This window comes from Drosophila bipectinata, chromosome XL (assembly GCF_030179905.1).
Source record: "Drosophila bipectinata strain 14024-0381.07 chromosome XL, DbipHiC1v2, whole genome shotgun sequence".
Lineage (NCBI taxonomy): Eukaryota > Metazoa > Arthropoda > Insecta > Diptera > Drosophilidae > Drosophila > Drosophila bipectinata.
Genome location: NC_091734.1, coordinates 9,573,671 through 9,599,009, shown reverse-complemented (window position 1 = coordinate 9,599,009; position 25,339 = coordinate 9,573,671). Strand labels below are relative to the sequence as shown.

At 37.1% G+C, this 25,339-nt stretch overlaps 2 protein-coding genes and 1 long non-coding RNA gene across 9 annotated transcripts in view; 2 read left to right on the top strand and 1 right to left on the bottom strand.

The window, feature by feature from the left end:
* LOC108129539 (potassium voltage-gated channel protein Shaker) overlaps positions 1–25,339 on the top strand; it is a 159,310-nt gene that overhangs the window by 25,108 nt on the left and 108,863 nt on the right. For 3 of the 7 annotated variants that reach the window (XM_070282613.1, XM_070282606.1, XM_070282640.1), the window contains one exon: positions 9,805–11,180. In XM_070282613.1, coding sequence (XP_070138714.1) covers positions 11,035–11,180 — 146 coding nt within the window. In that variant the 5' untranslated portion in view covers positions 9,805–11,034. Of the gene's footprint in view, positions 1–4,243; positions 4,378–9,804; positions 11,181–25,339 lie in introns of those variants that run through there. The other 4 variants (XM_070282626.1, XM_070282633.1, XM_070282609.1 and 1 more) reach the window with 4 other exon arrangements.
* Positions 1,545–7,271, bottom strand: LOC108129534 (uncharacterized). Its single transcript, XM_043209831.2, has 14 exons — positions 7,170–7,271; positions 6,220–6,308; positions 5,723–6,161; positions 5,497–5,654; positions 5,351–5,437; positions 5,102–5,301; positions 4,648–5,007; positions 4,439–4,595; positions 4,076–4,382; positions 3,462–3,993; positions 2,695–3,067; positions 2,427–2,545; positions 2,282–2,357; positions 1,545–2,215 (listed from the first exon to the last, which is right to left on the bottom strand). The coding sequence occupies exons 1-14, from the start codon at positions 7,269–7,271 to the stop codon at positions 1,600–1,602; spliced, it is 3,615 nt and encodes a 1,204-aa protein (XP_043065766.1). The 3' UTR covers positions 1,545–1,599.
* Positions 21,120–22,405, top strand: LOC138926219 (uncharacterized). Its single transcript, XR_011442617.1, has 2 exons — positions 21,120–21,295; positions 21,545–22,405. It is a non-coding gene; the product is annotated as an uncharacterized lncRNA (long non-coding RNA).

The following is a 25,339-nucleotide window of genomic DNA, read 5'->3' as shown; positions in this document are numbered from 1 at the left end:
GGAAACGGAAACAAAGTTCACACTTGGCTTCCGACCAGCCAACAAAAAAGGGAAAAGCCAGGCCAACACAAAATCATATGCAATCTGCCACAAAAGAGGGAGGGGGTGGGGGCAGTAATTAGTAGAGGGGGTCAAAGGGTTAGAGGCTTAGAGGGAAAATGTAAACAAACCGCAAATGCAATACAAATCTTTCAAAAGGATAAACAGCTAAAAATAAACATTAAACCAGGGGTTTTAATTTTTTTTATTAAATATAATAATATTATTTATTAACTTTTTAAAAATAATACATCTTGCATGATAATTACTTTCACATTACGTATACGCAGTGTATAACCCTCATTGCTTTAAACTCCTTACTCTCGAAAACCCTCTTATTTTAAATATAAATTCCCCTCGCATTTAATTCAATTTAGAAAAGACAAATACTTTTTAATTATTTATTTATTTATGCAAAATGGCGTAAGGATGAGAGAGAGAGTGCTCATTAAAACAACACTGGGCGTACGGACTTGTGGTTGACGTTGTTTGCCAGACAGTTGGGCGCCAATTTTCATTGCCGGACGACCTTCAGTTTTAGCCACAAAAGGGGGAAGTGAAGGGTAGACTGGGTAGTTAACCTAACCCCCCACCCCACCCCACCCCACCCCACGCTTCACAATCAGGCATTAACAGACGACGCATGTTGCGTATACGCAGTGTGGTACGCACTCTTAGTATTTTCTTTCCTTTTCCTGTTGAATTTTATTTTTGCTTTCTTCCTTCGTTCTTTTTATTATTTTTTCTTAACCTTTTCTCTCTTCTTGCAACTGCCTCGAGCCGAAAATGGAATGACAGGCAAAGTGAAAAAATGGCAAGAGACCCCAGCGAGCATTAAGGGATAAGCTCGCTGTGAATATGTTAATTGTCCTGCCTCCATTGTCCTGCCTGGCTATGGTTGAGTGTGAGTATAAGTGTTTATAAGGGTGTGGGTGAGAATTTATGTATGTGTGTGTGTGTGTGGTGAGGTAGAGGCTCCAAAAACAGCAAACTGCTGACAATGGAAATGTATTATAATTGGAGAGGGAGACAATTTTGTTTGGAGATTGATGATGCCTCTATGGCCGAGAACAGCTATTCCTAAGTGGATAAAAAGCTGAATTATCGATATGCTTTGGGGCACTATGCCTTATGTTACTAGAAATCATTTGATTGATATTTTGATGGTTTTTTTGGCTTAAATAGTTGGTTAAGATGCGTTTTATGTCCTACGTTTGGTCTTTCTACAAAATATAAAAAAATAAATGCAAGAATTAATTTCTGCTTAGATTTAAATGAAGAATAGTGCAGAATCTATCCACAAACCTGTCAATATTTTCCTCTAAAGGATCTAATAGGAATTACTTAAGATATAGCTTTTGTTCTACGCCTCATTAGAGAAATACCAAATATATTTAAAAGTAAAAGTAGGCTATTCCAACGTAGGCTTTTCTTTGTTAGTTACTTTTTCTAGACAACCTCACAACGAATCCAAATTTCTGGGAGTTAACATTCCGTAAAATCTATTTTAAATATATTTAAAAAAAACAAAAAATGGACAAAATTTTAGAAATTCTGAAATTAACACAAACTCAAAGGACGGATTCCCATCAATATTCGAGAAATGTTATCCCTGAGCACTGGATTCATTGTCCGTTGCTTTGCCAAACTTCCCGGCTGTGCATGGGCCTGCGAAAGTTGATACAAATCGGCATAATACTCCATTCCGGGAATGCCAACGGCGTTAAAACAGGCCGACACTTCGGTGCAGTCGATAATTGAGGTTTTAAGCGGCGTTACCAACAGAGTCGAGTAGTACGGGACCTTCTTACCCTCGATCAGTTCCCGAACTAGCAGGACCGCTGTCCTGGATCCGGCCAGTAGATTCCAACGCGACCAACTAAAATTATGCGATTGTGCCAATGTGGCGAGACAGGCATAACAATGCATTTCCATAACATAGTTCTTCTCGCAGGATCCCTCCGTATAGCAGAAGGCATCCTCGTCAGGAAAAATGTCAACAGCCGATAGAATTAAGGTGGCCTTCAATTCCGCCAACGATAGTGTCTTGCCAATCATATCCGTGATGCCTTGAGTGCTGCCGCCTTGAAAGTTATTAACCGTATACCCGAATTCCGTAATGGTCATGTCCAAGCTGATGAGCGATGCAGTAAAGCTGAAAATTATAGTACCAGGACTAACAACAAGCAAATGAATGTTTTATAAAAAGGATAATGGATAATGAATATTTTATGATTCTCACTTCTTCATATCCGGTCTCAAGTCCCAAGTTTGATACGGCATATTGCTATACTTGTTCAACGCAAATCCAAAAATTCCTGGTTATATTTACAAAACAAATTTTTAAGTACAGTTCGATAGAATCCTAGTCACATCATCTCACTTACCCAATCGTCCTGTACGAAATTGTATGGATAGCTTATCCTCATTAAATTTCGTATCGTGAACATCTCGAGTACTCCACTTTCCTTGGGTCAGGGCGGCCGCCGTGCTTTTCCTTTGTTTGCTTTGGATATTGTATAGAAAATCAAATAGATATATATATGTATAGTGTGGGGGCTACCTTATCCTTATCCACCACCCCCTTATCGGGGGTTTGTTTAATGGACCGCTGATCAATCAAACTGTCAATTATTGAGTGCCCTGTTTGGTTACCTTTCGCTGTCGCTGGTATTGTCGCTGGTGTTATTGTTGCTGGCAGGACCCAGGAGGTCGTGAAGCGTATTCCCAGCTGTGGAGGTGCCGCCGGCACCTTCCAGCAACGCCACCAGGCTATCCACATCATCCTCGTCGTCCTCGCTGCTGTCCATGCTGTTGGAGCGCTTGCTGGTGGCGTTATCCTGCTCGCCGTCTGTCTCCGACGGCATTTGTGAGTCCTTCACAAAGGATATGCCCGTGTAGTAAGCGAAAGCAGCAGCAGCTGTGGCTGGTTGCAGGACATCCACCAGCTCTTGACTGAGGGGTTGCATGTCCTCGGGAAGATCGTTGAGGTTCTGGGATCCTTCCCTTTCCCGGCCATCCTTCTCAGCTGTGAATTTATAGGATTTTTAGTTAAAACCATTAAAAATATAGTCTGAAAGCTTAAGTACATCGATATCTATCGATTAAAAATATCAATTAATATCTATAAAGTGCGATCACTATGGATCTCTGAATTAGTGATGGCAATTTTTCCAGAAAACATAAAAAATAATTCTCTGAGAAATAGTAACTATCGATATAAATATCGGTTCAAAGTGTCCATTACTATCTATGAAGTGCGATCACTATCGCTCTATTCTCTGAGGAATAGTAACTATCGATATAAATATCGGTTTAAAGTGTCCATTACTATCTATGAAGTGCGATCACTATCGCTCACTGGATTAGTGATGGCGCATATCGATAGCAATATATCGTTAGCTTAATTGAAAAATACCCACCACCATCGCTTCCTTTGGATCCTGTTGGTGAAAGTTGTTCAGAAATCTGTTGGATAATCTCCTCCTGCTGTTCCCTGGGCAACTGCAGTCTCCACAACCGATCCATGTCCTCGATTAGCTGCGAGAACAGGTAACCGCCCACCTGCACAACCGGACGTGCTGCCATTTGCCGGAATTTCAAAAGTTTATCAAAACAAAGTGGTGGAAATAGCTCAGCCGGTTCATCGGTGTCCAAGAACTCTGCCCCCAGGCCGCTTTTCGTCCCCAAATTCAGGTCTTCCGGCCTGGTTAAGGGGTCTTCGGCATTGCCAACACTCGAGGCCTGGCCCTGGCCCAAACGAATGTGCGTCTGCCGCGCCAGGAACATGACTCTCCTTTGCCGCAATCCACTTTCAGAGCACGGAGTCGATTGTTCCAAACGAACACAGAATCCTTGCGGCAAACGCGGCACCACAAAGTCCTTCACCAAACCGTACAAGTCCACATCACTGGGTATGGCACGCAGATCAAAGTCATTAATCTCTCGAAGGATCTAGGAAGTATATATATACATATATGTATATATAATATAATATAAATATATCTATTTTTTAAATTTATTTAGAAACCCCTACCTGCTGTTGGGAGTTGCCTTGGTTATCCGATTTTTGTGAACGCATTCTCGCCGGGCAACGCGGCGAACTCTTCAATGGACTCGGCTGGGCGTGCGTGGATAGGGGTGTGGCTTCTGTAGGCGTGGCCGTGGTGCCCGCCGCCGTGCCACTCACAGCTCCAGTGGCATCTGCGTCGACATCTGCCTCGGTTTCCGCTTTCTTAGTATCCGGCACCATGCCATCCGCCAGTTCCATTTCCAGAGTCTCCACATGTGTCTCCCAGCGACAGGCAACTGGAGGCTCAAACCAGATCACAGAATCCGGTAATCTATATATACATATATTTTATATATTTCTTGTTGAAAAAGGATATAAGCCACTTACTGTAGTGTCACCAAAGCCAGCTTGTCCAGCGCCGCTTCAATCATTCGCATTTCAGCCTCGATTTCCTCCGGCAGACGTCGGACTCCGGGTAGTACAGGTGGCGGGGGCTTATACGTTTGATAATACTCTTTATGGATGAGACTATTGGCTGAAGTAACTGGAAATAAAGTAATATAATTATAAATTCTTAGAAAAAGCCAATCCCATACTTGTTCGTATAAAAGATCTAGCATTAAGTTGCTTATCCTGCTGAGGTGTTTCCAAAAAATCAATGCAATAGACTCCTCCGATAATCCTGTACTTTCGCAGATTCACATCCGTTTCCAGCATTCCATAGGCCTCTGGTCCGATGGCTCTGCGATGGGCCTTACTGAGTTCATCCTCGTACTCGGCATACAGCTTGTCCACATCATAGGTCTTCTCCTTTGGCGGCTGGGAACTGGCCGAGTGCTGTTCCTGGGTTAGTTGCTCCAACTCGGATAGGGGGATTTCCCGGCCACATTCATCCAACATGGCCTGAAGAATCTCCTTTCGTTTGCGCCACTCGCGTTTCGTTTGTCGAAGGATATCTTAAAATGCGATAATTAATCGATAATTAATTAATCAAACATGTTTTATTGAAGAACTTTTAAGTTTTGATGAGAATTATTAATGAAATCTTACTGGCATTGGCAGATCTAGCATGTTTGAGGCTATAGCTGGCACAATAATCACTAAAATGATCATAATTTAACCATAAACCCCTCAAAGCAGAGCTTTGTAAGTGGACAGTGGGCGGCAAAGAAATTTGCATCTCAATTGTGGGAAAATCGATCTCATTATGGGCAGACTGCTCACCAATACGGGCCTTGGGATTAATGGCTCTATAAAATATAAATATTATAAATATTAAATATTAAATATATAACTAACATTTGTGCATCTTTGGAGAAAGTCCAGACGAAACTTTGAAAGACATCTGAGCTGTAGATGTGTTTTGATACTCCAGGTCTATCGATTCTGTAAAGAGTGTCTGGGATTAGTTATAAACTATAGGAATAACTATATAGTTTTCTCACTCCATATCCCTTTCTATGTGTGACATGGTTTTGTAGGTGAATTCATCTAGATGCTGTCTCAAAAAAACTCTCATTTCGGTTTTAAGTTTAACGAGATCGGCAGCCACATGTATAGATCTTTGTTTAAAAGGCAGCATATCATCAAGTTCGTTGAGGATCTTCAGAAAAAAAATGGAAGCCCAAGATGGTGTTTAAAGTTTTCTTATGGTGTATGAAGTCATCTCACCCCCAGCACCTCCTTGATCCTTTGGGCAAAGACATCGCCCAGTGAGCCCTGCTGCTGGCGCAACGATATCCTGGTCAAGTCCGGCACCTGGGCGTCTTGGGTGAGCAGGGTCCTTTCGTCCGTTCTCAGCAGCCAGTTGCGCGACTCCAGCTGCCTTTTGGCAATATCCGTGTGCCACTGATGGATGTACTTCCTCAGATCACTGGGACTGGCGGCATTGGGTAGGCCATTGCATCGCATAAACTTCTCCCAGTCCCGTTCGTGCCGCTCCCCATCCTTGATGGCCTCGATGGCGGTCCGAACGGAGTCGAAGAAGAGCATGCTGTCCTTCAACTGAGACCGGCGTATCCTGTTTTCGGCCACCTCCTGTTGCTGGCGATGACGGGCCTGTTCCATTTCCAGTTTCTTACGCTGCCTAGCTTCCTCTAGCTTTTTCATTCTAAGGATTAAGGATTATTATAAATAATATATAATTTCTTTTTTTTTGGAAAACTGACTTTTCCTTTTCCATTTCGATTCGCATTAGCTCCGCCTGTTCGGCCTCCAGGCGGGCCTTCTCCTTCTTCGAAAGCTTCTTCTTTGGCGGCTTTGAATTAAAATTATCATTATTATTATTTTTTGTTTTTAAAATTAAAAAAAAAGCTTACCATTTTAAGTTAATAAGCTGGCAAGTGCTAACTGGCTATTGATCCAACGATGTTCCGGGTCCTCCTGCCAACCGTCAGGTTGCCCCCGGCAACTCAAACTTTCCATATCCTTTGGGAACTCCTGCCAATTAAATATTCAATGACGAATAAAGCTATTTGGTATCCTGTATCCTGTCCAGCAGGATGATTCATCTAGAAATGGCAACATTTTTATGGCCAAATTGTAATTAATTAGCTGACAAACGCTTCTGGTTCAATAATTAATTTTATTCATTTATTTCTTGAAATGAAAAAAAAAAAAATAATAATAATAAACTGTTTTAATTAATACTGACATTATGCCATTAATTACAATAATAATTATTATTTTCCTACATCGCACCCTTGGGCTAGGCATTTAATTAAAAAATGGAAATATATTTAACATTATTTTTTTTATTGATTTCCCAAAAGTTAATTGCCAGAAGCTGAAACTTTTGCCTTCTTGTGGTTGTGTATCCTTTCCGCTACTTTGTTAAATATCCTTTCCACCTGGTTTCCACCTTTTACCGGAAAAATCCTTTCGTTATTTTCAACTTTTTTTTCGCAAAGTTTTTTTTAGCTTCCCTTTTCCTTCGATTCATGTGGGAAAAATTTCTGCTTCTGATTTTTCTTTTGGGTGGCAGAGTGTACCTCCCACCTCCCCTTTGGGGTGGTGTCAAGGTGACAACGCCGCTTAATTACCAGTCTATTTAAATTCCAGTCGAGCTCCGCCTGGTTTCGAGTTTTTGGTTCGCCGGCTAATTGCCGCCGCGACCCACCTTTTGGCTTATCAAATTGATAGTCCTGCCTAGGTCCTGGCTGGGTTCTGCAAGGAGGTCCTGCCTGGGTTCTGCTAGGAGGTCCTGGCTGGGTTCTGCCATGAGGTCCTGCTAATTTTTATCTGCCAGAGTTTAAAAGAGGGTGTTTGGAAGGGAAAATATTTAAAGGTTATATTTTATGGGAGGTATATTTAAATCTTATAAGATTCTAACTAAAATACTATTTTATAATTATTTTATTTTTTGAATCAACTTCCAAATAATATTCAACTATTTTCGCAAACCTACTTTATTTTTCAATTATTTTTGTTCCATTCTTTTGACCTTTTTCTGCATCCTGTTGTCCTGGCTCTTGGTTTCTTATCCACTTTTCTTTATCTCTGCTTCCGGGTCACTCTCTGCCCTTAACAGAGTTCCTTTTTTGGGGTTTTATTTGTGGTTCTTTTTGGTGTGGCAAGCTTATTTATTGCAGTTGCCCCATTGGGAGGTGCAGGATGGGTCAGCCACAGGACATGGCGCTTAATCCTTTCCGCTCTCCACTGGCCACATACACACACAGGCACACAAGTCGATTGGGTAGGAAGAACAGGTGCCTATAATGCGATATAATTTGTGTAAATAATGCAGATGCTTGTGGCACTTGCCCTGTGACATGCCAATGGAGAATAATTAGTTTAAATTGCAAAAGTGGCAGCCGTGTGGCATATTCAAAATGCAAAATGTGCCAGACATGGGGGCGGATGCACAATAAAAATTTATCATACGCACCGTTGACGTTGACAGATCGTTGAAGGCGACAGGCGACAGCCAACGGGCGACAAACTGCAACAACAAAAGCCATAAAAAAAAAGTGCCAGAAGTAGTCTTTAGAATGTGCTGCAGCTCAGCTCCCTCTACATCCCCCCATATATCCTTATCCCCATCCTTGTGAATCCTTGCCATCCTTTCCGCACGCTCGGCTGAACCCTGCAATCTGACAAAATTGGTGAATGGCGAATGGTTAAATGCTCCGAGTTGCAAAATGAAACTGCAGCTCAAGCGGAAGTTGAGTCCTTTTTCTTTATATATCCTGCCACTCTCTCTCTCTCTCTATATCCTTTTTATTTTATAAAATTTTCTTTTAATATTTGTCAGTTAAGCCTTTTGGCCAGAAATGAAATGCATTGCCAGGCTTTGCTTTACTTATTGGCTTTTTAAATTATATATTTTCTTTATTTTAATGCTTCTTTTTTGGATTTAATAGGTTTCTAAATAATATTGTTTATTTTTCATTAAAAACTAGGAGATTTTACATTTTTTTTAAATTAATAATCGAATTAAGTTTTTTTATTTGAATTTTTGGGCGCTGCTTAAGTGCCACCTATGAGAATCGAGGAGGAGGGCACTTTTTTTAATAATTGGTTATTTTTAATTTTTTATAAAAAAGTCGATTTATATTTTTTTATTTTATTTTTTGGCGCTGCTTAGGTGCCACCTATGAGAATCGAGGAGGAGGGCGCTGTTTTTATAAATTGGTTTTTATTTATTTCCAAATTATTTTCCATAAAAAAGTCAATTTTTATTTTTTTTTATTTCCATTTTTTGGCGCTGCTTAGGTGCCACCTATGAGAATCGAGGAGGAGGGCGCTGTTTTTTATTAATTAATTAATTTATTATTTTTATATTATGTTTCTTTTAAAAGCCTTTTCAGGCAACCATTTCCTCTGCAATGACCTTAACCACATTTTATTGGGTATCGTAGCTGTCGCTATAAGCTGTCGGTACAATATTTGTCTCTCTCCTGTCGATTTTATAATTACATATTCTGAGGTTATATCTGGTGTCCAACGGAATGGGCGTCATGGGCGTTATGGGGTGTGATTCGAGGCGGAATGGTTTCTTAATGTGCTCGATGCGACGTTGATGGCATTGCAAATGTGCACACGCTCCAGTCACCAAAAGCCATCTGTGTGTGTGTAGGTGTACCTTGGATGGGAGTGGGTGTTGGTATGAGTATGAGTATGAGTGTGAGTGGGTGTGCTGCAAGTACTTAGTAGACTGATAGACTTGGACACCCCTCACTCAAACGTACACCCCTTGAATTTCCTCCTGAATTTCCGCCCCTCATGTTCCATGTCAGATTTGGCAGACAACAACTGCTTAACGTTTGGAAAATGGGAAAATGCGAGAAAATTCGGAGGGTGGTGGGGTATCTTTATGTTTGTATAGTGTAGGTGTGTGTGTTTATAAGCCAGTGGTCGTACATTGAAAATTGCAAATATATTGAGGCATTCTCATAAGCCATAACCAAACGATGATTCGTATTCAGAGTCTGTTGACATAATTGAGCCAATGGAGAGCTTTGTGTTTGGCTATCATGGGTTAACAAACAGATGTATATTTATATGCTAATATTAATGGCTTTATATTCAGGGAGGATCTAGGATTAAAGGGGGTATATACTTATATATGATATTATTCAAGTTAAAAGACTTTAAGTTAGTTTTCCAGTAGGATTTGGATTAAAAAATGACTTCTATATGGCTTAGGACCACTTATTTCCTTTTAATATAAAATAAACACTTTCTAAAATGATGAAACTAATTTTGAAATATTTTAGTTTTTATTAAAAATTAAAATTTTCTTCAATTTTCAGCTGCCTGTGTAAAAAGTAAATTCTCATATCGTCAATAAATCGCCTTCCTGCCCTAAGCACTATATCAACAATAATAATAACAACAACTATCAAAGCAACAACAAATAAAAAATAAAATAATTAACAATTAAATAAATAACAATAATAACAACAAAGTCTACCAAAAAGCAATCGAACATAGCGAATAATAAATAAATGTTGTACATAACTACGGATACACTGTAAATAAATTGTACGAAAATAACCTAAAATAACCAAAAACTAAAAAAAAGTAGAGTTTTAAAAATTACCAAAAAAAAGAAGCCTAAAAAAATACATAATAATTGGTCTTTTTTAATTAATAATAGAATTTTTAGAAATGAATTTATTTAATTATAAAAGCTCTACTTTACAAGTTTTTGGTTTAAACAAATAATCGATCAATTTCGATTATAATCGATAAATAATGAGTTCATTGACAGAATCTTTGGCCAGCAAAATTTAGCTAGAAGACAAAATATACAAGGAGGGGAATTTTTTGAATTAAAATCAACAAGCCGAGATACCCAACAATAATTAGCAATAAAATACAAATTTGGTTAACAAACAACGGAACACCCCCCTAAAATATAACAAATAATTAATTAAATATATTTCTAAAATATAAATCAAAACTGAGGGAGAGAGAGAGAGAGAAGGGGAAAAAGGATAAGTTGTACGCCCATTGTGATTCTTAATTTTAGACATATTAGGCCAAGAAACCAACCAGAAACCAAGAACAAGAGAATCTTTGCTCAAAAAAATTAGAAGAAAAAAATAAAGTAACAGAAATCGAAAAAAAAATCGAGCAAAACGACCAAAAAAGGCTGCTTCCAAAGCAACATTGCAAAAAGCAAAGCAAAAGCAAGAGCAACATCAGCCGCCCAAGCATAGCAAGTCTCTTAGTTCAATTCCATCCAACAAAAATAAAAAAAAAATCAACAAAGATTCTAAAATAAAAAATAAATACATTTCTTTTAATTTCGAAAAGAAAACAAAAGGATAAGGAATTTAACTTTCGTCTCTCTCAACTGAAAAGAAAATAAATTTCATTTGGAAACTTCCTCCTCAACGCCAAGGTTTCTTCTCGAAAATCGCGAGTGCGTTTCAATAACAACTATAACTATAACTAATACACATACAAAATATTACAAACTATAACTATACAATTTCGAACCGAGGCCAAGGAGGTGCAGACCAACAGCCGCCAAGATGACCATGTGGCAGAGTGGCGGCATGGGAGGCCATGGCTCCCAGAACAATCCATGGATGAAGCTGATGGGCATTGTCCACAAGGAGCGACGCCACACGGACAATGTCCAGAGCCAGTCGGGTTCCAACGAGCGCAACTTGAACCAGTGAGTACTATTTTTTCTTATTTATTTTTAAGGTCTAAAGGTTTAAAGTCTTTGAAGAACTATTTATACAATAAAGGTTTCCTTTTTTTGCTTTTATAAGTACCAGGTATGAATAGTTTGAATAATATTTCTTTTATCATTTTTATCTTGAGTACTGGGTATGAATATTATGAACAAAGTATTTCCTAGAAATTGTTGATAATGTTCTCAATCAGAGAATAATAGTTTGGGGGCTAAAACTGATAACTTTCTTTATGAAAATATACGTCTATATCACCCCAAGTATCGGATATTATTACGTATTATAATAATTATCCAATTACATAGCAAATTACTTATTATAAGACTTAAGTCCTTAAGCTTTTAAGAAAGGGATATGAATAGTAAAAATAATACTTCTCATAGACTTTATAATAGCAAAATTTACTCTTAAAATTAGCTTTTATGTATGCTTTAAGTACCGGGTATGAATATCAACAAAATAACGTTAGAAACGCCCCTTAGAAACTCTTAAAAAATTTTATGAGATAAAGATAAATAGCCAGTGACTTAAAACGGATAACTTCCTTAATATACATACGTCTATATTACCCCAAGTACCAGGTATTATTAATTATTACAAAAATTACCCTATAAACTAACCATAAACCTAATAAAATTGTTGAAACTTTCTCCAAACACTTAGTAACATATTCCCTCACAAAAACAAATCCTTAAAAAAAAAAAAGGAGAAAAGTGAAAAATTGGTTGTAAAACAAATAGCAAGTATAACAAGATAAACAAACAAGCGAGTGATAAGTGGGCTACTTATATAGTATATCCTTCCTGCTTATGCCCGGACCACTACCAGGACCTGGATCAGGACCAGGACCATCCCCAGCCCCAGCCCCAACCCCAGTGCTTGTTATAATTTCCTGAAGACTCAATAAGCGTAATTTTGCATAGTTATGCGATTGAATCAATGGGGTAAATGCACTGGAAAATAAAGGGGGTAAGACTTGAATAAAATTTAAAAGAGAAAATAAAGAAATAAGGATAGGCTAAAAGGATATTTATTTATATCCTTTAAAGGCCTTATATAAAAAAAATCATACTTAATTTTTTTGTAAATTTTTTTCGCAGTGCTGCCTGCTCTTAGTGCTTGTGTGTGTTGGCACAAGGATATTCGACGCTGCTTGCGCAGCAAAGTATGCCGCGTTTTTTTTTGCTTTTCCACTCTTCCTCTTCCTCTCTCTTTCTCTCTCACTCCTCAGAGTCCTTCGACGAATGTCGAATGTGACTGTGGATGCCATGTTATGCATATTGGTCGTAAAACATGCGGCAACTGCGCAATTAAATGGCCCGCAATGCAAATGGAATGCCCAGGACATGGCCAGGATATGGCCAGTGTGGGGTGGAGGGGGGGCGGAAGGCAGGATCAGAGCATGGAGAGTCATTTACCACAAATCAACGCTGGGCCACCAATTGTTGTAGAATGGGGGTGGGGTGATGGGGCACTGTGTAAATGATATATCCCTCTGGTCAGTGGCATATCCAACTATCATTATCCTACCAGGCACCGCTGCCTCGCTACCCACCCACCCGGACCATCCTGCCACCTTTATCCTGGCAGTGGGCTTGGGACTCTCTGGGCTTTTAAATTGGCTATAAATGCGCTGGAGCATAAATGGATTTACACACATGCAGCTTGTTGCTGTCCCACTCATTCATTTCCCATTTCCCATTTCCACTCTCCGTTATCCTTGCTCCATGTTCTTTGGTCTCTCTCCATTTTCCATTTCTCATTTCCATGTTGCATGCAAATACAGGCCGCATTTCTGCCACTTTACCATATTCACTTGTCCGAGTCCTTAAAACAAAAAAAAAAAGAAAGAAATAAAATAAAAAAAGGAAAAAGAAAAATAATAAATAAAAAAAAAAAAGTACGTCACCACTTACCCAGTGCTTGTTGCTGAGGTGTATTATTTAAAAAGGATATGAAAAAAAAGGACACACTCACACACACACACAGAAATACAGCGAAGGATTCAAGGAAGCGAAAGGCAACTTCCGCCAGGCAGATGCAAATTGTTTAAGGAAGTAAAGTGATTAATTACCTTTTGGTTAGAGAGAAAAAATAAAGGATCTCAGTTTTAAATACATTTTACTTAAAAGGACTACGGCTTTAAGGATAATTATAATGGCTATTATATCTGAAAAATATTTTGAGACAATCTGTTTAATAGTTTGGGGCTTTTCTGATCTTTAAAAATAACTTTTGAAGAATTGGAAGTGTTTTTTATTAGAACTATATGATACCAGGTACTTATAGGGTGCCTATTGATAAATAAATAATATCTAGATTTGATTAGGTATGGAAAGAAAGTCGTAATGTCCTTTCAAGTAGTATTTTTTAAGGAAGTTCAGATTCGTAAAGCTAGAATCCTCTTTATATGTTTCATTCTTTATGGTATGGTATTTTTTCTTTGAAGTAAGTAGAAAATCTTAGGTAGACTGATGTTTAAAACAAAGGGTGTATAAACTATCTTAGATACCCTCTAAAGAAGTTATGATACGAACTATTTAGGGTTTAGTTAACGACCTATATGATTTCGTCTTAAAATATATAATAAAGAACACAAAAATTGAAGTACCGGGTATAAATAAAAAATACTAGAGGTACAAATACTACTTTAATAATATAATACCTTAGAATTAACAAGTATAGTCCGATCTTTCAAACAAATGGAATATAAAATACCAAAAATACACCCTAAAATACCTCTTCCAAAATGTATAACTATATGATACCTGGTACTTATAGTGGTACATAGCAATCTTGTCTAGAGAGAGAAAGAAAGTATTGTCTGAAAAAATATTCAACTACATATTTATATGATACCCAATACCCATAGTGAGCCTCTTTAGAAAAAAAATAATACTCAAATAGGAAATATACAAATAATTTTCAAGTATTAATTTCATTTTTAAATATTCCCAAGTACCGGGTATGAATAATAAAAAAACTAAAAGTATAAATACTACTACAAAAAAATAATATCATTAAGAAAGTCTAAAAGTTAACACTCCCTGTTACCATTCTCTCAGTGCATAAAAGTTAGAAATGTCGTGAAGCTGGGAGGGAACTTTTCAATTGCACTCCAGGACTCGATGGGATCCTCTTCTCCTGGTGCTCCTGCTGCTCCTGCTGCTAGCCAAACTTCAGTCGAGCGGATTAATTGAACTAGTTCCCCAATTTGCCAACTAATGTGCTCTAGGATTCAGTTTGCCAGCATCCTTTGGTCCTTTGGTCCATGGTCCTTGGTCCTTTCTGTTTTCCATGGGGTATCATAAATTTATGCACCCTCATATACGCACTCACATATAGTAAACACACTCACACAATGGAAAGCACTTGAAAATGAAAGGATAATAATAATATTTTTATTTTATTATATTTTAGTTTTTCCCTTTGGCAGTATCAACATATGGGCGGTCGGCTGGGGGTGGTGGGCGTGGCTTAAGTGCAGCTCTCAGTTGCAACAGCACTTGAATGCATACATATACTCACATATATGTATATACTTTTAACAGTAACTGTGTGTGTATGTGGCATGTGGCAAAGTGTTGCAAAGTTCTCGCCCTAACTGTGCGATGATTTCGGGGATTCCGCCGGATTATTTTCGCCAAGTATTTCACAATTTATTTCCGTAATCGTATACTTTTGTGACCTGCTCTTTGCCCTTTTTGCTTTCACTTCCTTGCCCTCTTCACCTCTGTCCTGGTGTTGTACCATAAAAGTTATGAATTATTTTATTACATTCCAAATGAATTTTGAAAATTGTTTCATATTTTTAAGTGGCCGACTTCGAGAGGCTAAAAATCGTTGAAAATGAAAACGCTTCAAGTGGCTGCCATTGAAGTGTATTGACTTTCAATGGTAACAAAAAAAATGGAAAACTTTTTTAAAAATTTTATTAAACATTTAGGAATAAAGTAAGAAATAAGATATATATTTTAAATCCTAATTCAGGCTCGATTCAGGTTCCATTCCTGTTGAGAATAGTTGATTAATTTTTAAGCCCTTAAAGCAAGAAGCTAAAATAATAAATCATTTGAGCCAGTTTTAATTTCCGTTTTTATTTTTTATAATTTTTTTTCCAAGAAATAAAAGCTATAGCCAAAATCATAAAGATCTTAAAGGTCAGAGAGGCCAACCCACACAAGGACCTATACATATGTACCTATTTTGGCTTTATATTTCGCTACACTTTCCCCCCTTTTGGCTGGAGGAAAGCAACAGTTGAACATTTTGGAAAATTTGCATAAATTCTTTGGCTCAGGACCGCCTTTAGCTGCCCTGCCCTGCCCTCTCCCCTCTCCTCTCAGGAGGGAAGGTCTTTTCTGTTTTCGGCCAACTTTGAATTTATAGAAATGTGCACGAAACTGTTTCCATTTGGCTCTTTTGTTGCCCTTCAAAGGCAACAAGCATTTGGGTCCAAGCATGTTCATATGAATACTTTATAAGCCCAATCCTTACCCTTTCTTCGGGCTCTACTCTTGTTGGTATTGCCATCTCTTACCCTTTATCGCTAGCCGTCTCTTTCCATGTCGCCTCTGCTATATGTGTGTGGGTGTCTTTCATGTTTCATTTCATCTAAAGTCTTGTATTTATGGTGGGAAATGTTTGAAGTTGACGAAACCATCGACACGGTTGTAATATTTAAGGGCAACAGTGGAGATTTTACACTTGAAAAAATTATAGAAGTAATTTTAGATAAAGAAAAGATTTAGTAAAAAAAATAAATAAAGAATTAAGTCTACAAAGCCTAAAAGCTTTTTTAGCTTTTATTGGAATTTTTTTTTAAATTTATTTTAAAAACATATAGATATTTTTTTCAGTGTCTATCACTAGTAAATGCCACAGCTTCTGTATAGAGCCCCTCTCCACCTCCAACTCCTCCCTCTTTTCACAGCTATTTTGCATTGAAATTGAAATGTCCGCAGTTTTTGTTTTTTTTTTGTCGTCTACCTTTTGCTTTTGGCCAGGTGAAAAGTATTCACTTAACTGGGCCAAAACCCTACACACACACACACACATACATAAATATAAATAAATATTTACAGAATTGTGTGTGTGTGTGAGTGTGTGGGTGTCGAGCCTTATCAGTTTGGCAGGTGATTGCATACCGTAAGGCGCGGTGAAATTAATTGAAAACTCAAACATATTGACCGACACATAAATATGTTGATAAAATGCAAGTCCTGACAACTCCCAGTATTCAGTCCCGTCACTTGATTACAGTTAGCTGACGCTGTTTTTGTTGGCCAAGTTGGGCCGTGTTGGCCATAGATTTGTCAATGTCAATACATAGTGGGGCTATCTGGCCAACAGGGTGTCTCAGGAAACAAAGACTACCAAAGAACTTTGTGGTTTATTTTTAGTATCTACTTAAAATTTAATTAGAGCTTGGAATTTCAAACCGTCTATTTTTTGTGGAATTTTTTTAGGTGTCCGCTTAAGAGAGGGAGGGAAAATGTAAAAAACTTGTAAAACTAAACTTTTAAAAGTTAAATAGCAAAATAAATAACTTATTTTAAAGCTTTCAAACAGTTAAACTCCTGCAACAAACTCCTAGAATTTTTCAACTTTTATTAGTTTACAAAAAAAAAAAATATTTTTTTTACTGTCCGCTCAAGAGAGGATCTGAGAAATTTTCTTTATATTTTGCCTCTTTTACATTTAAAATTTCATCAAATTGCCAAAAATACATCAACATCACATCCTTAAAGCTCTTAATTATGGATTTATATTTTTAAAGGCAAAAATGGCTATTTTCAGGTGTCCGCTCAAGAGAGGATCTGAGAAATTTTCTTTATTTCATATCCCGTACTGTACCCCGGACCTCCCGTACATTTTAAATCTTATTGAAATACCAAACATACAAGAACAGCACATCTTTGAGGCTCCTTATTATGGAATTCTACTTTTAAGGGCTAAAATAAGCTAAAATGCTTGTTTTCAGGTGTCCGCTCAAGAGAGGATCTAAGAAATTTTCATTCTATTATACCAAAAACACAATACACAGTTCATCCTTGGAGCTCTTAATTATGGATTTCTACTCTTAAAAGGCTAAAATGACTATTTTCAGGTGTCCGCTCAAGAGAGGATGTGAGAAATTTTCTTGACATATTTTGAGTTTTTTTATCAGAATAATTTTTTTTTCTCAGAATAATCTGAAACATTTAAAATCTCTTAGAAATACCAGAAACACATCAAAAGTAAAATTTTTAAGTCATTTTTTACTAATTTACTACTACTACTACTACTTCCTACTAATTTACTAATTTAAGAAGGCTAAAAATGACTTTTTAGAGGTGTCCGCTTAAGAGAGGGTGTAAATATGTATATTGCTTTGTTCTTTCATAAAAAAATGCCTTGAGGATGGTTTTAGGCTTAAAACTTCATACATAATCCCCTAAGTAACAAACATTGAGTCTCTAATAAGTATTTAAATTATTATTTTATTATACTTGTATTTTTCCCTGTCCGCTCAAGAGAGGATTGATGTCCGTTAAACCCAAAACATTCACCAAACCAAAGGAGACACCCTTTAACCGTCGTTGTCATCGATTTTGGATCGCATGAGACACGTTAGTTAGTTACTTAACCCAGCCCAGGATTCAGGACATCGCAGGACTCGATGGTTTTGCTTTAGTCCACCGCCCACCGCCCCTTTCTATGTTTTTTTTGGCCATTCCATTAACAAATTTGTGAAACTGCCGGCGGCGTCTTTGCCTTTTGTCTAATTGCTGGCCATTCGTTTTGGCCAAGTTACTTTACCGGGCCTGTTATGGCCTAGCCCGGCCTAGCCTGGTCAGGGCTTTGCTTATCAGCGCTTTTTGGCCAGCTGGTAGTAGATGGTAGACTGGTAACTGGCAACTCACTGGACTTATTGCCACACCCACGTAACAAAAATTGCGACCCATTTGTTAGACGGTCTGGCAAATCATTTTTCATTCGCCTGTTGAAATTTGCAGCACTTTGTCTGCCACCTGGTGGTGCTACGGGGGCTACTGGGTGGTGATGGTTGGGTGGGTGGTGCTGGGTGGGTGTCCTATTGAACTTTACTCAAGCGAAATTAATGAGCGCATACGGCCATAACACGCGCCATGAGCTCGACTCATTACCACTGGTCAGTGGATACACTGAGAGAACAAGAGGGATGAGAAAAATATTCTACAAAAAAAAAAGTGGAAAGATTAATATTTAAGGTTTGGAATCTTAACTTGGAGAAGTCTTAATTTTATTCACTTATTATAAATAAATCTATAGTTTTTACCAAGAAATGTTGTCTATTTTTTGTAAAATTTTTTAAAATTTTTATAAATTTTGTAATTCAAGACAATTTTCTTTAAAATAAAATACTCTCTATTATGAAAAATCTCTTAAAATATCTTTGAAAATTAGTTTAATGCGAAATTGGAATAAGAAGAAGGTCATTTATGCTCTTAATATTTAATAAAAAATAAATTTAAATAAACTCTTATTATTAGTTTTAAAAAACCACATCTTAAACTATTTTTTAAATATTTTGTTTTCCTTTTAAAACATTACCAACTCCAAAGCTATAATTTTTCCTTAAAAAAAGCAAGCAACAACTATTGCAAGTAAAAGAGCTTTAAAAACCCTTAAAATTTAATTAAAAAATTATCAAACTTTAAAGTTAATTTAAATTTAAACCTAAAAACAAAACCTTTAAAATTTCTAACTAACATAATTTTTTGTACAGTGTATTCTGGCTTACTCCCATGCGTTCACTGAAGTGCACCTAAGCACAAAATGTATCAGATGGTGGGGTATTTTTGGGAGGGGGAGTAATGGCATGGTTGTAGGGTGCAATAGGGGATGGGAGAGGGGATGCAAGGTGGACAGGGGGAACCGAGAGGGGCATGAGTTCTATTGGCGGCCATAAAACGCAAAAGTGTCAAAGCGAAACATTTCAAACTGTGTCAGCCAAACGAGCTGGGTAAGGGGTTTTTGGCCAACATTTCAATTGGCAAGACCCTTATAGAATGTGGCTTATAAGGGTCTTAAAAAAATAAGGAAGTGTATTTAAAATTAATTTAAGAAAGTAATAAATAAAGATGGGAATTTCCAATTAAAGTTTGTGGCATCAAGTGTGTTGGGTATATTTTTTTGGGTTTCTTTGGTTTGCGGTTTAATTTTGTGAGTGCAGAGTGCAAACCCCTTTAGAATTTGTTACCCTTGTTGACCATTTGACTTTGATTTGTTGTTTGTTGGTCTACAAGACCAGAATGTCCCACTCGAGAGGCCAAAAAAATAAAAAAAAAAATCTAAAAAACACAAAAGATGCCAAAACAGAAACAAGAGGCAAAGACTCTAAAAGACAATTCGTGGCACTCAATTAACGCATTTAAAAGTACAATGCAATTTACAAGGGGGAGGATGGGAAGGAGGTTGGGGAGGTTTTTTAAGTGGGTGGCAGGAGGACAGAGAGACCTGAGATGGGAGGGGAGGTCTGCCATAGAGGTCACCACTTGTCGGGGGTTTATGGTTTATTTCGAGACCGATGTCGTTTCTGTCCGACTCGACATTGTGCAGTTGGCCCATTGTCTTTGGCACGATGCTAGAGAAATCAGAGAGAGGGTGAAAGGGAAGGAGAAAGTGGGGGTGAAAGCTGTGGGGGAGTGATGGGAGAGAAAGCTGGCGAAGGCGAGAGCCATCAGGGGCATTGTCTAATCCACAAAGGACCTCTTGCTTTTTCTTCTTTTAAAAGTTTTTTTTCCTAAACCAACTACTACTACTAGGGCTACTTCTACGATTAAAATTTAAATATAAAAAATTGGGGAAAAATAAAAACTATATTTAGGGATTTAAAAAATAATAGAATGAATATAAAATCTTAATTATAAAAAAAGAAATAAAAAAGTCACAGTCTAGATGCCACAAAAGACAGAAAAGAAAAGACTTTTAAACTGAAAGGTTTCTAAAATATTTCTTAATATAAATTTTGATTAAATATATTTATAAATATTTTTAAGTATTTTTCAATACCACATTTTCTCTTTAACTTCTCCCTTAAAAAAGTCTAGAAACAAAAAAAGACATACTTTTATTGGAAAAGTATTTAAAAACTAAAAAGTTTCTGCATACCATTCCATAACTTTTCAACTCCTTTGTCTCTGAAGGACACTCGAAACTTTTCAAACACTTATACTTCTCAAAAAAAGAAAGTATATATATATATATATGAATTCCTTTAAGAAATAGTTTCAAGTTTTAATAAAAAGACCTATTTGTTGTTCATTTTGTTGGGCAAACGAGGTAGGACAGTTTGGGTCTCAATTTACGAGCATTTAAGCCAAGTTATTGCCTCTTGAAGTGATCTCTGCCACTTGACGGGGTTATTCATTAAAGTTTGCCATAGTCCTTTGACCCCTCTACCCTCCCTTGACTGACCTGCCACCCTTGTCTGACAGCCTTTGGCTTTATTACGAGAAATAATTTAACGCATCAACGATTGGCAGCTTTGGCCATGATTATTGGCCCGGCCTTTACCCTTGGAAGCTGGACTCTTTAGTAATTGCTTTCCCTGCCAGCTCTCAGTTCTGACAGTGCTGAGAGTTTGGCTGTTTTCCAGCTAAATAAATTTTAAAGTAAATGATTTACAAATTAAGTAGAAGAACCACCACTTCTATTAAAGACTCACTAACCCACAATCTTATATAAAAAACTTGAAAAGATTTGGAGCAGTGATTAACTACCAAAAAACATTTCTGGGAAATCCCTTGGGATTTCTTCCCCCTTGGGAAATCACGAAATTTTTCTTAAATTCGATTCTCATTAATTATAATAAAAAGATTCCAAAAAACTGCGATTATCAACTACGTGTCACAGCTGTCACACTTAAAAAAAACCCATTATGAATCATAATATGTTCTATTGATAATTCTTGAGCTTGACTTGAAGCTTCTCATGATAACCTATTACCTATAAAAAGCCGAGCTGTGAGATAATATACTTTAGTCTTTAGTCTATACTTGTGGCGAGAGCTAAGATGAAGGAAAATATTTTAAAAGTTTTGGGAGTGTTCCTTGTGTTGTTAAAATCAGTGAGTTGAAATAGAGTCTAAATTTTGTATACCCTTGCAGGGAATATTATAATTTTAATGAAAAGTATCCAAAGCAGTGAAGAAAATATGTATCTACGATCTTAGAAAGTATCTGAGACCTCTAGATACAAGCTTGCAACTTTTTAAAAAATTAAATTCAATTGGAATTATAACTAAACTGCAAGGATATATATTATTTTTGTTTTTTTTTTTCATAAACCAAATATTTATAAAATTTTTTTTCTATAGACATATGGGGCGAGGGACGCCATCCATGTACAATTGGAAAATTCCCAAAATATTATTAATATCAAGTGTCCTCCGAGATCTTATATTGTGATTACCACAGCTAATATTTTTCTGGATGGTAAGAAGCTTGAGGAAAGTGCCCGGTATCCCATATGGATGGCGTGTTTTTTGGAAAACGAATGCCAATTTCAGTTTACAGAAAGGGTCTATGAATATTTGAATGTGAAATTGGAAAGAAGATCCGAACTTGTTGTTGATTACCTTTGTCGAGAAAATGGAAAACCTCCAGGAAGGAAACGAGTAAATAGATTTGCCCAGACCAATAATTGCCCTAATGAGTCATTTGTTCAGAAGCATGTGATTTATTTTAATGATCAAAAAAACCCTCCTAAAAACTATCGCTCCCCAGCGGCAAAAAGGGAATGGGAAATGATTGCTATGGAGGCCTGTGCACTAATGCGACTTTTTAGGACCACCACCGATCCAAATCATCATACAGTGTTTTTGATATATGAAGATCAAAATTTAAGAGATGATTTCGAGGAAATCAAGATCGAAGGCAAGCCAGATCAATGTAAACTTACGAGAAATGCTCGTTTCCGTACAATCATGTATAAATGTGATAGAAACGGTGATAAATGGACTTGCACTTTCCAGAGCCGTGGAGAGAACGAGGCTATACATCAAAAGAATGGTGGCCATTTATTGCCATAAAGTCAATCGATATCGCTGCTAGAAATCCATCTCTAAAAACACGTGATAAATAATCGAGAACTATAATTTTAATCATTTTAAATAAACTTTTTTGAAAATTATAATTTTATTAAATTTCTAATAATAAATTGTAATATCACAAAGTTATCCCAGAAAATGTCTTTTTATACCCTTGCAGAGGGTATTATAATTTTGTCCAAAAGTGTGCAACGCAGTGAAGGAGACATCTCCGACCCTATAAAGTATATATATTCTTGATCAGGATCACCTCCTGAGTTGATATGAGCATGTCCGTCTGTCCGTCTGTCCGTCTGTCCGTCTGTCTGTTTCTACGCAAACTAGTCTCTCAGTTTTAAAGCTATCGTCTTGAAACTTTGCACACACCCTTCTTTCCTTTGCACGCAGTATATAAGTCGGAACGGCCGGGATCGGCCGACTATATCCTATAGCTGCCATATAACTGATTGATCGGAAATGGTATAACTTTGGTGTTTTTAGAGTTAGAGAGTTCAAATTTGACATGAGAGCTATTTTTGGCAAAATAATACGACATGCCAAATTTCATAAGGATCGGCCGACTATATCCTATAGCTGCCATATAACTCAACGATCGGAAATGACCCAACTTTCGTGTTTTTGAAGATAGAAAGCTGGAATTTAGTACAGACTCTATTTTTGGTTAGTTGATCCAACCTACCAAATTTCATTAGGATCGGCCGACTATATCCTATAGCTGCCATATAACTGAACGATCGGAAATGACCCAACTTTTGTGTTTTTGAAGATAGAAAGCTGGAACTTGGTACAGATTATATTTTGATCCATCCTACCAAATTTCATAAGGATCGGCCAACTATATCCGATGTTTGCGATATATATCCGGTTTTAGCTGCAAGGGTATATAAACTTCGGCTCCGCCCGAAGTTAGCTTTCCTTTCTTGTTTGAAATGTTTAACTTTTTTTTACAAATTTAACCGATTTTTTAGCTTTTTTAGCCCGACATCACTGACTTGCTTTGGGCCATGAAATTGTGAGGACTTTATGGCCCAGTGACCTGCTCACGTTGTTCATGTTAAAATTTCAAATTACATTTTGCATTTTGATTAAAAGGTAAACACTGGAAAGTATATTATGGCTTCCTACCTACAACCTACTTTATCTCAGCTCTGTCTATATATTTAATCCCCACCACCTACCGACTCACCCACCCTCATCCATCCTGGTTCTCAGTGATTCCTAAAATCATTCTACCCCTCGGAAAAAAATAACGAATATCCAGCCCCCCCACCTCTGGAGACAGTCACTCGATACTTGATGCTCGTTTGCAATTTAATGAAGCAAACTGTTGCTAAACAGGGAAGCCAATTCGAAGAGAAAAATGCACTGAGGAAAATTGGTAATTGTATTTAAAAGTTTTCCATTTTCTTGGAAGAGTATCTTAGAAGAGGTTTTAATAAACATTAATGGGGGTTTCTAGGGGAAATATCTTAAACAAACATTTATTTTGTATCTTTTCTTGAAATTGGGTCACACTTGGGTTGTCTGCATGCTTTTCTGGTCACACTAAAGAGTGTTCCACATCTTGGAAAAGTGTCTTAGAAGAGCTTTAAATAAAAATAAGGAGGGATTTTAGGGGAATTATCTTAAACAAATATTTATCTTGTATCCTTTTTTGAAATTGGGTAACACTTGGGTTGTCTGCATGCTTTTCTGGTCACACTATCAAAGATAAGTAGTTTAAAAACCGTTTCTAAATTATAAAAATAAATAAAAACTTAAATAATTCTATCAGTGTAGTGGCTCATGGGCTTAAGGAAGTGAAAGCTCCTGCCGAGTACGAAGTGGGGAGTGGTGCGGACATGGCACCGCTCGAGCATGAAAATTGTTTGTCCACGGACTCCGGCGGAGCGGAATCCGGCGGAATAGAAAGCAACTGCCAAATGCGCTTAGCCTCCAACAGCTGTTCCCAGCCCCTATGCCCCATTGTTGGCAATTTGACAAGAGCGCATTATCCTTACAAACGGCACCAGATGGGCCTGCCTCAACATAAAATAAAAATAAAAAAAAAAAGGAAAATAAAATCTGAGGATTAGGCCAGTCAAACGATTTTGTTGGCATTTGGCCAAAAAAAAAAATACAAGAACCAAAAAAAAGGAAAACAGTACGGAAATGAAATATATTTAAAACTGCATAAATCAAAACACATTCATGGGGAGTAGGAAGGACACCATCCGGTGTGGCAGGACCAAAGGTCGACCAACGGTGTCAAGTGATTTATGGTCACTGCCAGAAGATGGCCTTTTAATTGAGCCCAGATTCCAGATTTGGCGACTCTAATTGATTGTGATAGAAAAATGAGGCTTAAATGAAAAGGTTAAATGGAAATCAATTAGGGGCTTTTGAGAGTAAAGGTTAGGGTTCGGAGACAAGGATCTGGTTAAAGATTAGATGGTGTTTTGAGGATTATAATATTTTATTTTAATATGTGAGGAAAAATATTAATATCAAAAATTTAAGGTTGTGCGTTAGAGCCAAGAATGTGGTTATAGAATAGAGGATTAGAGGCTTAGAGGATTACCGGATTAGTTAAATAAAGGGGTTTGCTTTTAGTGATTTATATATTTGAAGAGAAATAAAATAAAGATACTATAATAAGAGTAAAGGTTAAGGTTGAAATTCAAGAATCTAGTTTTGGATTAGAGACATAATAAGAGGTAATAATAATCATACATTTCAATCAGAAAATCTTTGCTTTACACCATTATATTTATAATATATTTAAAGAAAACCATTTTTTATACATTTTATTTATAAATTTTATTTTATTTAATTTTTATTATTATTTTATAAAAACTAAGCATATTTTCTCCAATATTTCCTCTTCAAGGAAAATGATTCCTGCACGATTCAAGTATCGGGTATCACATATTCGGGAAATTCCTCGCAAGTACCGTTAGGAATTTTTCAATTTCAGCTTCTCTTTCGGCATTTTCGCATTCTCCCACGCAAAGTTACCGCAACTCGTGACAGGAGTACCGTTAACCGAATCGCTTCACACGTTAGGGGAATTGGAAAATCGGG

Coding starts and splice junctions, on each gene's coding strand:
- LOC108129534 (XM_043209831.2), bottom strand. CDS start 7,271: ATGGCAGAACCCAGCCAGGACCTCCTAGCAGAACCCAGGCAGGACCTC. Junction 4,596..4,647: donor TAGATCTTTTATACGAACAA/GTATGGGATTGG, acceptor CTTTATTTCCAG/TTACTTCAGCCAATAGTCTC. Junction 2,546..2,694: donor AATACCAGCGACAGCGAAAG/GTAACCAAACAG, acceptor CAATATCCAAAG/CAAACAAAGGAAAAGCACGG.